The 18,316-nt window shown below is 34.5% G+C and overlaps 1 protein-coding gene across 3 annotated transcripts in view; it reads left to right on the plus strand.

The window, feature by feature from the left end:
* LOC129514450 (origin recognition complex subunit 4) overlaps positions 1–18,316 on the plus strand; it is an 85,270-nt gene that overhangs the window by 47,000 nt on the left and 19,954 nt on the right. For all 3 annotated transcript variants that reach the window (XM_055333031.1, XM_055333033.1, XM_055333032.1), the window contains exons 5-8: positions 9,741–9,816; positions 10,274–10,359; positions 13,350–13,398; positions 15,635–15,786. In XM_055333031.1, the coding sequence (XP_055189006.1) occupies positions 9,741–9,816; positions 10,274–10,359; positions 13,350–13,398; positions 15,635–15,786 (363 nt within the window). The remainder of the gene's footprint in view (positions 1–9,740; positions 9,817–10,273; positions 10,360–13,349; positions 13,399–15,634; positions 15,787–18,316) is intronic.

Genomic DNA, 18,316 nt, shown 5'->3' on the forward strand with positions numbered 1-18,316 from the left:
TTATATAAACTCCTGTGTCAGTTTTTTTCTACTGTTTCAGGGCTTAGGGAGATGATAGCCATTAAGACGGAGTAGTTTTCAGTTAATAAAACATTGTTCTTGTTATGCTGGCATTTTGTCCTATTGTTACTACATCTTAAACCAGAGCCCTGTGATGGGGCTTTGACCAAGTCTGACTTCAGTAGAATATGGAAGAATCCTGTACTTGATGTTCCAGTTCTATTTGATTCATTCTTGTTGCACTCCGATATTGAGAGGTCAGAGAGCTGAGGAGCACTGTTTAACTTTTCTCACTTTTGTAGTTTATGTGTAGAGTATCCCAAGACATAAATTGTTTTAGACAAGAACTCTCATGTAAATTTTAATATAAGAAATAAAATTACAATATATTTGTCACCGAGCAATTTGAAGTACAAAAATTTTGGAATCTACAGTTTAATTGATAAAGATAACACTTAGTGGGGCACCTGGGTGGCTCAGTCAGTTAGGCATCTGCCTTCAGCTCATGTCATGATCCCGGGGTCCTAGGATTGAGCCTCACATTGGGCTCCCTGCTCCGCCCTCTCCCTCTGCCAGCTGCTCTGCCTACTAGTGCATGCATGTGGGCACGTGTGTGTGTGAGCGCTCGCTCTCTCTGTGTCAAATAAAATCTTTAAAAACAAAATTTGTTTTTAAAGATAGCCGTTATGGTGGCTTATTGTATTTCAAACATTTTATTAAAAAAATAGATGTAGGGATGCCTGGGTGGCTCAGTGATTGTCTGCCTTTGGCTCAGGGTGTGATCCCCAGTTCAGGGATTGAGTCCTGCATCAGGTTGAGCATCTTCCTTTGGCTCAAGATCTGACCCCGGGGTCCCCGGATCAAATTCTGCATTGGGCTCTCTGCAGGGAGCCTGCTTCTCCCTCTGCCTGTGTCTCTGCCTCTCTCTCTGTGTCTCTTATGAATAAACAAAATCTTTTAAAAAAGAAAAATAGATGTGATTCCAAATGACAGATTGTGCCCTAGAAAATACTCTTCAATGTAGAAATTACTGTAGCTAAAGAAACAAATATTAGGAATAATAATAGTAGATAAGCATAAAAATCCCTGGCTGCTGGCAGGTCTAAATAAACTATGCCAGTATGTTTATAACATTGTTAGCTACAAAGACTGGAAGTAGGGTAACCATATTAGTTACCCTGCTTGGTAGGATAACCTACCAAGTAGGATAACCAACTTTTTTTTGTAAATAATTAGTTTAAAGTATTTGGAAAGATGACATTGTATGTGAAAAATACTGAAATTATACAATTGGTTACCTATTACACACAGTAAGTTTTAGCAGCATCGGAATTGAGCTAAAATTATTTGAAAACACATATGTTAATACACTTAAATTCTTTCAGACCTCACAAACACATCATGAAAAGGTAAGAGCTGATCTAGGCAGATCATAGTAACTTGTTTGAAGTAAATTCAATGGAAACGGTGCTATAAACTTGTTTTAACTCTTTTTTTAAAGTTTTTATTTTAATCACCTGGTGTTCATCAAGACAGGTGCACTCCTTAATCCCCATCACCTATTTCACCCATTCCTCCTATCAACCTCCCCTCTGGTAATCATCAGTTTGTTTCCTGTCTGAGTCTGTTTCTTGGTTTGCTTTTTTTTTTTTTCTCTCTCCCTTTGCTAGTTTGTGTTCACAGTTCACTAAATTCCACATTAGAGTGAAATCATATGGTATCTGTGTTTTTCTGACTGACTTATTTCACTTAGTATCATACTCTCTACCTCCACCTATGTCATTACAAATAGCAGTATTTCATTCTTTTTTATGGCTGAATAATATTCCGGTGTGTGTGTGTGTGTGTGTGTGTGTGTGTGTGTGTGTGTGTGTATCTTTTTTATATCTTAATCTATTGATGGATACTTGGAGTGATTCCATCATTTGGCTAATGTAAATAATGCTGCCATAAACACAGAGGGGCATATTTTCCTTTGAATTAGTACTAGAGAGTTCCTTTTTCTACACATCCTTGGCAACACCTGTTGTTTCTTGTGTTTTTATTTTAGCCATTCTGAAAGGTGTGACATGATAGCTCATTGTGGTTTTAATTTACATTTCCCTAACGATGAATAATGTTGAATATCTTTTCAGGTGTCTGTTGTCCACCTGTATGTCTTTTTTTTTTTTTTTGAGAAATGTCTGTTCCTATCTTCAACCCATTTTTAAAACAAATTGGGTTTTTTTGGATGTTGAATTGTGTCAGTTTTTTATATATTTTGGATACTAACACCTTATAAGATACGTCATTTGCAAATATCTTCTCCCATTCAGTTGCTTGCTTTTGAGTTTTGTTGGTTGTTTCCTTCACTGTGTAGAACTATTTATTTTGGTGTGATCCCAATAGTTTATTCTTGCTTTTGTTTCCCTTGCTTCGGCAAACCTATCTAGAAAGGAGTTAGTATGACCAGTGTCAGAGAAATTACTGCCTGTCCTCCCTTGTAGGATTTTTATGGTTTCAGGTCTTGAAGTTAGGTCTTCAATCAATTTTCAGTTTATTTTTGTGTGTGGTGTAAGAAAGTGGCCCAGTTTCATACTTTTGCATGTTGCTCTCCAGTTTTCCCAGCGCTGTTGAAGTGACTATCTTTTTCCTGTTGGATATTCTTTCCTGATATGTCAGATATTAGTTGAACATAAAATTAAGGGTTTATCTCTTGGTTTTCTATTCTTTTCTCTTGATCTAATGGTCTATTCTTTACCATATCATAGTGTTTTGATTAATGCAACTTTGTAATATAACTTGAAGTGTCAAATTGGGATGCTTCCAGCTTTGATTTTCTTTTTTCAAGATTGCTTTGCCTATTCAGGGTCTTGTAGTTCTATAGAAATTTTAGGATTGTTTGTGCTGGCCTTTGTGAGAAATGCTGTTAGTATTTTGACAGGGATTGCATTAAATGTGTGGATTGCTTTGGATAGTATAGACATTTTATCAGTATTTGTTCTTCCAACCATCAGCACTTTTCATTTCCTTGTGTTGTCATCAGTTTCTTTCATTAGTTTTTACAGTTTTCAGAGTGTAGGTCTTTTACCTCCTCAGTTGTGTTTATCTTCTCTATGTTACGATTTTTAGCACAATTGTAAATAGTATTGTTTGCTTAATTTCTCTTTCTACTGATTCATTATTGGTGTATAAATGCAACAAATTTCTCTACATTGATTTTTTGTATCCTGCAACTTTACTGATTCCATTTTTTAGTTTTAGCAGGTTTTTTTGTCCCAGTCTTTTGGGTTTTCTATATGTAGTATCATGTCATCTGCAAATAGTGAAAAGTTGTACTGCTTCTTTACCTATTTGGATGCCTTTTAATTTCTTTTTGTTCTCTGATTGCTGTGGCTGGGACTTCCAGTCTTATGTTGAATGAAAGTGGTGAGAGTGAGGGTCGTTTGGGTGGCTCAGTTGGTTGAGCATCTGCCTTCACTTCAGCTCAGGTCATGATTCGAAGGTCTTGGGATTGAGCCCCACATGGGGCTCCGTGCCAAGTGGGGAGCCTGCTTCTCCCTGTCCTTCTGCTGCTTCCCCTGCTTGTGCTCTTTCTCCAAAATAAGTAATGGCTAAAATCTTATAAGAAGAAAAAAAAAGATGGTGAGAGTGGACAGCCTTGTCTTTTTCCTCACCTTAGGGGAAAGGGTCTCAGTTTTACCCCCATTGAGGAAGTTGTTAGCTGTTGGTTTTTCTTATATGGCCGTATTATATTCAGGCATATTCCCTCTTAAATCACCTTTTTTGAGAATTTTTATCCTAAATGGATGTTATACTTTGTCAGATGGCTTTTTCTGCATCTGCTGATCATACAGTTCTTATCCCTTTCGGTTATTGATGTGTTTATCATGTTAATTTGCAAATACTGAACTACCCTTGCAACCCAGGAAGAATTCCCACTTGATCATGGTGAATGGTTTAATGTGTTGTTGATTTTGGTTTGCTAGTATTTTGTTGAGGATTTTTGCATCTGTGTTCATCAGGTATCTTGGCCTGTAGTTCTCCTTTTGTAGTGTCTTTATCTGGTTTGCGTTTCAGGGTAATGCTGCTCCCATAGAATGAATTTGAAGCTTTCCTTTTCTTTTTTTTGGAATATTTTGAGAAACATAGGTATTAACTGTTCTTTAAATGTTTGATACAATTGGCCTGAGAAGCCTTCTGGCCCTGGAGTTTTGTTTCTTGGGCGTTTTTTATTACTGATTCAGTTTTCTTGCTGGCGATCAGTCTTTTCAAATTTTCTATTTCTTCCTCTTTCAGTTTTGGTAGTTTATAAATTTCTAGGAATTTATCCATATTTTCTAATTCAGTGTTGGCATGTACTTTTTTGTAATATCCTTCTATAATTGCTTGTATTTTTTGGTGTTATCTCTCATTTGTGATTTTATTTTTTTTTTTGTTTGTTTTGTTTTTTTCTTGTTAAGTCTGGCTAGAAGTTTATCAGTTTTATGGATTTTCTCCCCCCCAAAGAATCGCTCCCAGTTTCATTGATCTGTTGGTTTTATTTTGTGTTTCTGTATCATTTATTTTTCCTCTAATCTTTCTTATTGCCTTACTTCTGCTGATTTTAGGGGTTTTTTGTTCTTTTACTAATGCCTTTAGGTGTAAGGTTAGGTTGTTAACTTGAGATTTTTCTTTCTTGTTGAAGTAGGCCTATATTGCTATCGCCCCTCTTCAGACCACTATTACTGAGTCCAAAGGCTATTATTAACCCTTGTTTTTACATATTCATTTGTTTCCGTGTGCTCTTTAATGTCTTTTTTGGTTTTCTGGTAGAACCATTTATTATTTAGTAGCATGTTATTTAACTTCCATGTATTTGTGGTTTTTTTGAGATTTTTCCTTTGTGATGGACTTCTAGTTTCATTGCATTGTAGTCATAAAAGATACATGCTATAGCTTTAATTTTTCTTTTTTAATTTGTTAAGGCTTGTTTTGTCACCTAATATGTCATCTTTTCTGAAGAATGTTCCATGTGCACTCACGAAGAATGTGTATTCTGCTGTTTCAGGATGGGATGTTCTGACTATTAAATCCTTCTTGTCCAGTGTGTCGAAGTCATTGTTTCCTTATTGATTTTCTATTTCGATGATTTGTCCACTGATACAAGTGGGGTGTTAACGTCACTTACTATTGTATTATTATTTCATTTGTATTTAATTAACCCATACGGTGTTATTAGTTTCAGAGGTAGAATTCAGTGATTCTTCAGTTGCATAGAACAGTCAGTGCTCATTATTTCAAGTGCCCTTATTAATGCCCACCACCCAGTTAGCTATCCCCCTACTCATCTCCACTCCATTAGCCCTCAGTTTATTCCCTCTAGTTAAAAGAGTGTCTCATGGTTTGCGTCCCTCTCTGTTTTCCTCTTACTTTATTTTTCCTTCCCTTCCCCTATGTTCATTTGATTTGTTTCTTAAATTCTACATGTGAGTGAACTCATAGTGGTATTTGTCTTTGACTGTCTTATTTCACTTAATATATTCTGGTTCTATCCACGTCATTGCAGATGGCAAGATTTCATTCTTTTTGATGACTGAATAATACTCCAGTGCATACATATACCACATCTTCTTTTCCATTCATCTGGACATCTAGGCTCTTTCCACATATTGGCAACTGTACACATTGCTGCTGTAAGCACTGGGATACAGGTGCCCCTTTGAATCACTATGTTTGTATCCTTTGAATAAATACCTAGCAGTGTAATTGCTGGATTGTAGGGTAGCTCTATTTTTAACTTTTTGAGGAACCTCCATACTGTTTTCCAGAGTGGCTGCACCAGTTTGCATTCCCACCAACAGTGTAAGAGGGTTCCCCTTTCTCTGCATCCTCACCAATATCTGTTGTTTCCAGAGTTGTTCATTTTAGCTATTCTCACTGATGTGAGGTGGTATCTCATTGTGGTTTTGATTTGTAGTTCCCTGATGGAGGGCAATGATTTTATGAGTAAGAGGTTCTATAGTGCCCTGCATGTAGTGTCTTCTCTTCCTCAAGACCTGGCACTTCTGAGAATGTCAGAGGATTTGTGCTACATGCACTCTGCTGTTGTGTTGTCCTGGCTACTTTATCTTTCAGGGCAGTCATCTACAGATGCTCTTTTCCTCTTGTAGGCTGTGTTTGGTCCCTAGCCTGAATGTGATTCATCTTAACTAGATGTGCTCTGGTTTGCTTGTAAAATGATAACCTTTTACCACTATCACCTGAATCAAGTGTGAGGAGACATTGTATTGGCAGGAGTTTAAGCCAGTCTTATGAGGGCGGGGGGCCCCACTGTGGTGGGACTGAGGCAAAAGTGACTGGGAAGGGCAATTCACCAGGGCATGGAGCTGGGCTTGGTATAAGGAAGTTTAGTAGCAAGTGTGGGTGCTAGGCTGTTTTCTTTGAGTAGCTCTGTGTTTATGCTGATGAGTGTTGGAGGTAAATGGTGCCTGTCAGTTCATTTTTTTTTTTCCCAGAGAGCTCTCTGTGAATACCCTCTCCCTGGGACACTCTGAGATGAGCAACTAACCTTTGCACTGTGTGCCTCAGGCACTCTTTAGATTGCTTTATGTCTGCAGACTGTTTTCTCTGCCTTCTCTCCAAGAGCAGCCCCAGTGTCCTTCAAATTCTCCTAGGAACAAGCATGCTGACCTTTGGAACTCTAGTCTTTAAGCCCCACTGGTTGCAAGAACTCAAGAAGTTGAGGCCCTCTAGCTTTCCAAACCAATCTTTTGGGGATTCATTTCCTGTGTACTCCCCTGTGTGTTTGTCTCACTTCTCTGAGCCTGTGGCTTCCTCCTACCACGTTGGCTCCGATCCATTTCTCTCCCAAGATAAGTCTCTGCACTTCTACCATCTTTGATGTGGCCTCTTCTCTACTCTTAGTTATGGAACTTTCTCTGCCAGTCTTCAGGTCAATTTCTGGGTGATGATTTCATTGATTTGGATGATTTCATTCATTTGTTTGGATGATTTCATTGGTTATCTACTTGTATTTATGAGAGGAGGCAAGCCTAGGATCCTCCTACTCCACTGCCATCTTCCTTTGTGAAAAACTTTCTTCATGCGTATGTAAAATGAATGTGTTTTTATTACTGCCATTTCATTATGCAGAGAATTTGAAATAGTTTTCAACAGTTTACCAACCATAAAATAATTTAAAACCTATAATCAGACCCAGGGAAATGTAACCATTACGTAAGTAAGATATCAATTAATGGAAGGAAGAACATTGCAGATTACTAAGAAGCTGTTGTAAAGGCCGTATTTTGAGATACCATGTTTGTATAATCTGGGAATGAAGTCTTGTGATAGACTCATACTTGCTCTAAAGGCCAAGAAGTACCACTTCATTTTCTGACAGTTCTCTGTAAAGAATGTCACTTCTTAGCTGGTGTTTATTTCATAGTATGACAGTTGATATTTTGAGATTTCCCTTTTTAAGAGGACTTAGATTACCTATGATCTGAGGTAGAATTCTGTTGGGGTTTATTTAGATTTATTTATTTTGAGAGAGCACACATGCACACAAGAGTGAGTATGGGGTAAGGGGCAGAGGCAGAGAGGGAGAGAATCTTAAGCAAGCTCTGTGCTCAGCAAAGAGCCAGATGCTGGGCAGGATCTCACCACCCTGAGATCATGACCTGAGCTGAAATCAAGAGTTAGATGCTTAATGGGCTGAATCATCCAAGCATACCAGAATTCTATTTGTTATACCAGAATACTTAGTATTTTTGATATCCTTTCATGAAACCTAATTATTTATTTATCTATTTATTTTTTGAAACCTAATAATTTAAAATGATATTTGCTTCTATTTCACAAAGGTGTTGCAGTGACATATATAATGTTCCAAATACAAATAGTATTTTTTCAAAATGGGACCAGTTGTTCCAGTGTCTTTTTTGAGTATCCTTTTTGCCTTCACTTTTAATATATTTTTTTTAATTTTTATTTATTTATGATAGTCACACAGAGAGAGAGAGGCAGAGACACAGGCAGAGGGAGAAGCAGGCTCCATGCACTGAGAGCCCGATGTGGGATTCGATCCCGGGTCTCCAGGATCGCGCCCTGGGCCAAAGGCAGGCGCTAAACCGCTGCACCACCCAGGGATCCCTTGCCTTCACTTTTAATATCATCTTCACTAATTTTCTTTTGTATACATAGCCTATTTTGAGGGACCATTTATTTTCTCATTGTGGGAGTAGCTTTAATATTAGTAATTCTTTATCATTGTTCTTCTTTTTAAAAGCTTTTTGGGGACACCTGTGTTGCTTAGCAGTTGAGCATCTGCCTTTGGCTCAGGGCATGATCCTGGAGTCCCAGGATTGAGTCCCACGTTGGGCTCCCTAGTGGGATCCTGCTTCTCCCTCTGCCTGTGTCTGTGCCTCTCTGTGTGTGTGTCTCATGAATCAAACTTTAAAAAAAAAAAAAAGCCTTTTGGCTTTTCTTTATTTCTATTTATTTTTAAGTTTTAAAAATATGCAATATTAATGTGAAGAGATGTGTGTTATATTGCAATATAATTGTAATAAGATATCACTACTCAAAAAAGTAGAGAATAGGAAGTATGTAGCATAGGAATCTGTGGTTATAAAAATCTGAAACTTTTTAATTGAACAATTTAAGGTGGTATAACACTGTTAGTATATTTTTAGTAGTAATTATTAGTAGTAGTAATTTTTTTTTCTTTGCAAGCTATACATTTCTTTAATAAGGTCTTTCTCTGTATACAGAAGCTCGCCTTAACCCTTAGGACATTCATTACAAGACCCTAGTGAATGCCTGAAGGCAAACCCAGGGATAGTAACAAACCTTATATATACTGGGGTGGGTTTTTTTTTGTTTTTTTTTTTTGTTGTTGTTGTTTTACCTATGTTAAAATTTAGTGTATAAGTTAGGCACAGTAAGACGTTAAGAATAACAACTAGTAATAAAACAGAATGATTATAATAAATATAATAAAAGTTATATGAATGTGGTATTTCTGTCAAAATATATTGTACTTAACCTTCTTGTGATGATGTGAAATGATAAAATGTCTATATGATGAGATGAAGTTAGATGAATGATGTAGGCATTATTATGTAACATTAGGCTACTATTGACCTTCTGCCCATAATGTCAAAAGGAGAATCCATCTGCATCCACATCGCATGCAACTGAAGCTTCAGATAAGGGGTGGCTATTATACCTAGCAGCTAATAGAGGAAACCTCTCTTTTTCAACTTATCCTCTTGGTATTCTTTTCCAATTTTTATTTCATGATAACATACAGAGTAATTAACAGTATTTCATAGAAATTAGTATGTTGACTGGGGTAGACTTTTTGCAATCATATGGCGTTCTGATACATGTTTTTCAATAGCTTTTAAATGATTTCAGTTATATTTAGTTGAATAAATGTTAAAGATGAATAATGAACTAACACAGGAAGCTCTCAAGTGGCTGTAGTTATACGTGATTTATAGAGAAATATGTCTTTGACAGTTGTTTCTAAGCATTTATTAGTTTGGGAAGATGATTGAGGGACCGTGACAGTCCTGGCTTTTGGCATCTTGAGTTAGATGTTAGATGTTCCACTTAAACTTTTATCTACGAATAATGTGCAAATTTATTTGTTTAAAATGGCAATCTTTTTATGTTACTCTGTTCCCATTATTCATAGTTTTAAAAAGAATATGGGCTTATGATTTTTTATCTGTTACTAAATATTCCATAAACTTTTTAATACCATTTAGTTAATAAACCATGCTCTGAAAGAACTAATGGAAGTAGAAGAAGTGAGTGAAAATGTTTTACAAGTTCACCTAAATGGTAAGTAGATCATCATTTTGCCATTGGAATGAATATAAGCCTTGCAAGCTTTTTATAATATAAAATTTATTTTACTAGTATGTTTTAAAGGTAGATAATAATTATAATTTAAAAACATGATCCATGTTTTACTTTCACTTTAATATACCATACATAGTATTTTTAGAAATTAAATAATAATAGTAAAAGAGGTACAAAAGGACTCTTGGTTTTTTTGGTCTTTATTTTCTCTCTTTAAAACAAAAGAATGCCAAGGAAGGTAGTTCTCTGAGTTTACCAAATGTCTTCATTGCTGAGTTTCAAAAAGGAAGTAATATTAACTAACAGACTTTTGATATTTTTCTTTCTAGTTAAATTTAAAAATAATTAGAAAACTTACTTGACTGGAAAATAATCTGCACTGTATCAAATAAATATTTCATTTTAGTTAAATGCTTTTAATTGGACTTTATTTCAGGACTGCTGCAGATCAATGATAAAATTGCCCTAAAGGAAATCACAAGGCAGTTAAATCTGGAAAATGTAGTTGGAGATAAAGTTTTTGTAAGTATCCTTTTAAATAGGCTTTAACTTTTGTTTGCCATAGATATTTTTGTATTTTTGGAAGGCTAGGGACTGTTAGAGATTCTAAATTGAAATATAAAAGATTCTTAACCTAAAAAAGTATAATGTACTAGGATGCATTTATGCATATCTTTATGTTTAGATTTTTTTGAAGTAGATTATATTAACTATAAAATACCCGAGAAATCCATGTTTATGTAGATATTATCAGAGTTTTTTTAAGTATTTTGATTCCCTATCTTTGGAGATAGTTTAATATATTTTTTTAAAGTACTACACTCTAGCAGCCTGTTTTTAGTCTCCTGAGACTTGGGTAGCTGGGAGTAATGGGAAATGTGCTGAATTTGAAACTACAAAAGGTAGAGTTGAGTCTTGTCTTAGAACTATTGACTACTTGATGATCATGGCTAATGAATATTTCTGAAGTTCAGATTTCTCACCTGTGTTAAATATGCATTATCTTATACTTCACAGATTTATTTTAAAGACAAAAGGAAGCATTAAACAATTTATGTTTAAAATTGCTGGATTGGTAATGTAGCATTTATACATATTATAGCATAATATAAAATGTCAGTTACCTCTTATTATTAAAATGTTTTCAGGAACTTCATTCATATCTCATTATTGTAACAGCTTTGGAACCTAAGGATAATGAACATCAGGGATTTAAATGAAACTAATTAGAAATGTTTTGGAATTTTCATTAGATTTTTTATACTATCACTTGATTTATAGGGTTGAAGAGAAACATGATTAAATTAATTTATAGATACTTTAGTTTTCATAATGAAATGACTTAACCTCATACTGTTATTCAGTTGAAGTGGTTGTGTACATACCAGGTTCATTTTTTTCTCACTGGTGATCATACAGTGTTATCACTCTAGTGTGTACTCTTTTCTGCAGTGACACAGCCATTGTTGTGTAAGCCTCTGAGCATTTGGTAATTTCATTCTTTAGTAATAATTACCTATGAAAAGGTCAGCCAACCATGTGTTACCCTTCCACAATGTTTAAAGGTTCAGCATGCCCCTCTGTAAGTCTAACGTTTTATCTCCTGTTCAGAATGTGATGTTGAATACAGTGGCCTACTCGGTCAAGATTTACTATTATGTAGTCTCAGTTTGGCTTTTGGTTGCAATTGATGTTAGACTGGGGTTTCTGACTTTCCTAAATGGACCTATTCTTACTGGATTCATAAGAAACAATAAAAGGCACAATTATTTATCATTTCTATTGTTATCATAATCATCACATAGAGTGATTATTAGTTTAACCTCTACATTATATAGATAAGTAACCTGAGGCTCAGAGAGCATAATTAGCTTCCTTAAGGTCATAAAATGACAAAGACTGGACATTAGGAACCTAAGTCATTTAACCCAGACGCTTTCTGTTTTGGTATACTTACAGCAAATTTATATATTACTATACATATATACATACGTATATGTATATAAGGATATTCTCATTTGCATATGTACTTATAGAATAACATACTTAACACTTAATGTCAGGTATAACTGTCTCTTAAAAAATAAGGAAAAGGCAAGCAACCTTTGGATAACTTTGACCACTGATTTACCCACAGATTGCCTCTGAGGTTTTGTTTATATTATGAAAAATACCTCTTGCCCTACCTATCTTGGAAATGTTGATTTGACAAGATACAGTTATAAAATATGCCTATTAGCTATTTTATATCTGTTCTCTCCATTGGGAAACAAACGAGTGGATTTATTTTCTCCTTTATGTCTTTGCAAATTTTAAGTTGGCTATTTCTTTAAATTAAAAACTCTGAATGAAGTAAAAATTAATGATATAAATGAAAAAATATTTTAACAAGGCCTTTATCCACAAGTTGAAACATCTGGATAATGCATCTGCTCCTCTGTTAATTTCCATGTAGAATATTTAAGTTGTATCCAAAAATATTTTGGCTATGTTCCAAGTAAACATAGCCAATTTTGATATGATATATATGAATTCTATAAAATGCTCTTGAATAGGGGAAAACTATTATAGTATGTAATAATTTGAGGCAATTTCTTTTCGTGTACCCTTTTAGATCTCATTTAAATTTGTGCACATGTATTTTTAATAGTACGGTTTTTTTGGGATGCCTGGGTCGCCCAGCGGTTGAGTGTCTGCCTTCAACTCAGGGCATGATCCCAGAGTCCTGGGATTGAGTCCCACATGGAGCTTCCTGCATGGAGCCTGCTTTTCCCTATGTCTTATGTCTCTCTGTCTCTTTCATGAATAAATAAATAAAATCTTTAAAAAATATATAGTATGGGTTTTTTTTTTGTTTGTATTTAAATTCTAGTTAGTTAACATAGTTATGTATAAGTTAACATATAGTGTATACTGGTTTCTGGAGTAGAATTTAGTGATTCATCACTTATATGTAATACCCAGTGCTCCTTAATGCCCATCACCCATTTAGCCTATCCCCTGCCCAGCTTCCCATCTGTTGACCCTCAGTTTGTTCTCTATGAGAGTCTTATAGTTTGCCTCTCTCTTCTCCCTTACCCCTTCCCTTGTGTTCATCTATTTTCTTAAATTCCACATATGAGTAAAATTATATGAGCATTTTTTTTAGTGGTACAAGTTAATCTATTTGACGATACAAAGTGCAGTGATTTCTTGTTCTCTGGCTGTATTTAGAATACAGCAAGTCTTAAAAACTGACTTTAAATTAAAAGTAGCATTTTTACAGACTCTATCTAGAAAATATAAAATTTGAGCATGACAGAGTAATGCCATTTTCAATACTATACCATGTCTCCTTTTATATTCAAGTTTTTAATGGTGCACCTGGAAATATCCAGCTTAGAATCTGTCTACTTACTAATCTAGGAATACATACATAGTATCTATATAATGCCTAAGAATCAGATAGTCCTCTTTGTATCATTAAACTTTTAATTATGGTGTCTTTTTTTGTTGTTGTTGTTGTTACTCAGGGAAGTTTTGCCGAAAACCTTTCATTTCTTCTGGAAGCTTTAAAAAAAGGTAAATATTAGTATATTTAACATCATCAAAGGTATCTTTTAGCTTTATTTTCCCCTGATTATAAAAGTGATACATATTTTTCCAAAAAAAAAAAGTGAAAAGCCATAATACAATGATCACTGTAATCCCTCGACTGCTAGAGTTATTATCCCAGTTATTATTATTTTTAAAGTAGTCTCCATGCTCAGCATGGAGCCCAGTTTGGGGCTTGAACTGATGACTCTTGCGATCAAGACTTGAGCTGAGATCAAGAGTTGGGACCCTTAACTGACTGAACCACTGAGGCACCCTGTGATTATCCCAATTAACATTTGGTTTCATATCTTTATTTACCTGCAATTTCTCAATGATACAGATGGATCTAATTTTTTTTAAGAATAAAATAAGTTCCCATTTTGTATAATGTGTATCTTTTCACTAAGCAATATGTTGTGAGTTTCTCACCATGTCAGTAAATAGTGAGTTATAGCATCATTTTTATGGTTCTCATATATTGTTTAATAAATTACCTATACTTAAAAATGTAATAAATAATAAATTATTAATCACCAGTTATGAACTTTGATTTCTAACTTTATATAATTAGGAAGAGATGCTTAGATGATCTTTTAGATATTTCCTAGGGTAAATTTAATGAGTAGAGTTCTGGATTAAACACTACCATATTTAAAAGAATAATTATAGGGGCCTGGGTGGCTCACTTGCTTAAGTGTCTGCCTTCAGCTCAGGTCATGATCCCAGTGTCTTGGGATTGAGCGCTTCAGCCGGCTCCCTGCTCGGGAAAGTCTGCTTCTCCTCCTCCTTTCCCCACTCCCTTTACTCTCCCCCTGCTCCTACTGTCTCTTTTTCTCTGTCTCTCTCAAACAAATCTTTAGAAGGAAAAGGAAAGAGAAAAAAAGAAAGTAAAACTATAACCAGATTACCCTTGAAGTTCCATTTCAAATCTAAACATATTTAAGAGTACCTTTTCCTTTACAACTTTTACAGTTATTAATTTTCATGTCTGCCTGAGAAAAAATACATCTCATAGTTTGATATGCATAATTGTGTTGTTGATGATGCCCATCACTTCATATTATTATTGGACACTGATATTTCCTGGTTTATGTATTTTCTTGTTGGTTCTTTGCCTTATTTTGGTGGTGTTTATCGCATACTCACTTAGAATTCATGCACTCATTTTTCTCTTACCTTGGTTCGGACTTTTGTGCTGAGAAGAAATTTTAAATTTTTTATGTAGTCAGTATTTATCCCTCGAGTTTGAAGGTGTTCGTTTCTATTTTCATATAATACATATATTTTGTAATTTGACACGAATTATTTTGATAAGGTGTTAATAAGAGCTAATCTTGCTTACACTACTTTTCCCCGTTGATTTTAATGGTGTATTTTATCAAATACTACATTTCTATATTATACAGATTTGTTTATACACTCTTTGAGTAGTCCTTGTGATTTTAATGCCCTTTAGGTTACAGTATATGTTTTGTTATCTGTTCATTGTCCCCATATCAGATTTTCTTTTCACTTGTTTGTGTAAATATAAAGCCATAAACCTTATGATAATAGTGATTCTTCTGCTAAAGTAGTTTCCCTCATTGTAATGCGAAAAATGAAATCCCACAGACTCATATTGAACTTTTCCTCTGTTGAAATACTAAAATTGTGGTGGTGGTGGCTCACAAAACCTGTGGTTTGAAAGAGTTAAAAGTGGCTTTGGTTGAATTTCATGGTTTAACAGTTACTTGTAAAGTTACAAATATTTGGGAAGATACACTTTGCATTTCTACTAACTAAACAAATCTGCTTTGAAGCAAAAGTTTTGTTCATAAGTTGGTGGGACTCCCTTTATTATTAATCCCAAAGTATTTTGGTCTATGTAGGTGTTAAGAGATCCCTGTCAGTTTTCTGATGTTAGAAGATTATATTTACACAGTTTTAAAAACAATAGTCTAGTCACTTAGGTAATGTTCTTAATTTTCATCAGTAAATGACTAGAGTCTCATAATTAGACTGTGAACTAATTGAGGGCAATAGGGATGTCTTTTCTTGTGAATAATTTTTTGTTGTTGTTAAATAAATGTATAGGCTTTGCTAAGTATCCTTCCCAAAATAGGTTTTCAATATATGTTTGTTGAATAGAGTTTTAACACCTAAAGTGTAGTAAATAATTTGGAAATTTAAGAAAGGTTGATACAATTGCCTGTTAATATATAAAACTCTTATTTTATCTTAGGTGACCGGTCGAGTAGCTGCCCAGTGATCTTCATATTAGATGAATTTGATCTTTTTACTCATCATAAAAACCAAACGCTCCTCTATAATCTTTTTGACATTTCTCAGTCTGCACAGACTCCACTAGCAGTTATTGGTCTTACATGTAGATTGGTAAGTTTTTCTTTCTATTAAAAAATTGATTATCATATTTAGAAAATTAAACCTTAATTACTGACATAGTCACTTATGTAGGTCATTATATCAAGCATTTTTTCAAATGTGTTTCACTAGGGCCTGGTTCATTTATCCTACTTTTCAACTCAGATTGAAGAAAACAAGAAGACATTTATCACACATACTCATAAACTTATACCTTTCTCCCTCCCTCTAGTGGAATCACTGAATAAAAAATATGAAGTCAGATTATGCTAGTATAATTTCTACATTAGCAGGTAAAGAGAAAATTAAATAATTGCACCATTTTATTAAAATCTCTAATAGTTTATACTTAGGATTCTGTATTTTGACAGTGCTTAGACTTGAGTAGAAAATGATACTGTCCCATCTTTGTGGTATACATTTCCAGAAATGAAAGGGATTACTTCTATCAAGCTGTCACAGTAGATAGTGCCTTTTTTGCTTCTTAAAGATGATTTTAGAATGATTTTTAGCCATAGTCTCAATGTCACTATCACATTACTTTATGAAGACTTTTCTACATGTTGAACCTAACATACTTGGGATGACTACACAGGCCTTTTTTGTTGTTGTTGGTTATCTTCTTTTACATTATAAACTTTCTCCCTGAATTCAGGTAAAACTGGTTTATAAGAATCATCTCTCTTCTTATACTGTGGCTGCCATGAATCTGTTGTTTTCATTCTTCCTTTCCCTCTTTCATTCTTAGCAGATCTGTGGTCAGGCCCATTTACTTCTTTTCCTTTCCTACCTTTCCTACAGCTCTTTGTTTTTTAGAAAAGTGAAATGCTTTACTAAGTCTTTTTTTTTTTTTTTTTTTTTTTTTTTTTTTTTTTTTACTAAGTCATCTTTCAATAGTTCTCCTTCCAGTGTTGTTTTTCTGTGGAGCGTCTTTCTCTGTTGTGTTTTCCCCAGTGCTCTAGAGTTTATGATATATGCCTTCATAGTAAGCCTTCCTCACAGAACATCTGTCTGGTTCTTCACAGATCTTTATTCCTCCTTGCCAAAACATCAGTCACACTGCAGGAGTTAAGGAAGCATCTCCTTTCTTGCTTTAAAAAAAAAAAAAAAATCTTCCTTGGGTGGAAGTAGCACTGGCAAATGTTACTGACCCATTGAAGGACCAAATAAAGAATCTGTTGTTCTTTAGCAGTGTCATGATAAGCCTTTAAAAAGTCTAAATGTATGATTCTCCCAACTGTGCAATTAAGTCTGTCTATATGTCTATGTTTATAGGAGAAAAGCAAAAGGATAGATGGATTAGTGACTCTGTTAGCAAACAACCTCTTCTCTCTGGAAGTAGGTTTTTTTGGTTTTGTTTTGTTTTGTTTTGTTTTTTTACTATTCCCTTTATTCCCACATTGCCAACTTCTGTCCTCACTGTCCACCACTCTGATGTCTTTCACTTCCACCTCTTCCTTTCTCCTCCCAAGTTAAAGCTCTTAATTATTGCTTGCATAGAGTGTTGTTTCCACTGCCTTTCAACTTCCTACCTATATGGATGATCTAGAGCTGCTCCTTAATAGCAAATTTATAATATTGCTATCTCTATACATAATGTCTTCTCTTTTAATTATGCTGGCACTATATTTTTAACCAAAAAAAATTCCAGGTTTTTCATTCACTTTCTCCCTACCAACTCCAAGCTGTTAATCTTGCCTGTCATCTTATCTGGACTAACCATGATCCCATTTTGATCATTTGAATTCTTTCCCCTATTTGATACCTAGCTATTATGAAAATCATCTGGGTAGATTTTAAAATCGATAATTTAGGGCCTCACCACAGCTTTTTTTTTTCCTTAGAAAATTGATACTAAACTTGATTCCTAACTTCTTAAGGAAAAACAGCACAAATGCAAGCAGTTTCTAAATATCACTGTAAAAAAGCCAAGAGAGAGAATAACTTCTCACTGTCATGCTGTGTTCCTGCAAGTTTCCTCTCATATAGTTTATTTCAGCTTGAATTTATAGGTAGTTTTGTGTAGAACTGAATTTTTCTCCGTTATGTATGCTACTTCTTGAGTCTTTGTTACATAAAACAATGAAGATATTTAAATTTTCAGGAATATAATAAGTCTACTGCATTTTGCCCTTTTTAAAATCTGAATTCTTCATAGAATGTATGAAATTCCTTATTTAAAGTCTTGGTGTTACTGTAGCAGAGAAGTATTCAATACTAGTTACAATTTTTTGTGCAGCTATTGTTGGTCTTGGAATGCTGAAGATTAGCTGAGAATAGCATAGTAGGAAAAAGGCATGACATCACCATGCCCACAGATGCTTAGAAGGGGATTATTAAAAGTGGCTTGCATAACTAAGGAAGTCAAAGGAATGATTCGAGTTTTTGGAGGCTTGCATACATTTTTGTTTTTTGTTCTTTTTAATGCTTAATTGTGTATTATAGGATAAGCATCGTTACTTAAAGTGATAGTTCAAATATGTACGCCTCTAATATTGGTGTTTTTTTTTTTTTTAACGTGTAGCTAATATGGATTTTTGTT

This window comes from Nyctereutes procyonoides, unplaced genomic scaffold, assembly GCF_905146905.1.
Source record: "Nyctereutes procyonoides isolate TBG_1078 unplaced genomic scaffold, NYPRO_anot_genome, whole genome shotgun sequence".
In the NCBI taxonomy this organism is placed as follows: Eukaryota; Metazoa; Chordata; class Mammalia; order Carnivora; family Canidae; genus Nyctereutes; species Nyctereutes procyonoides.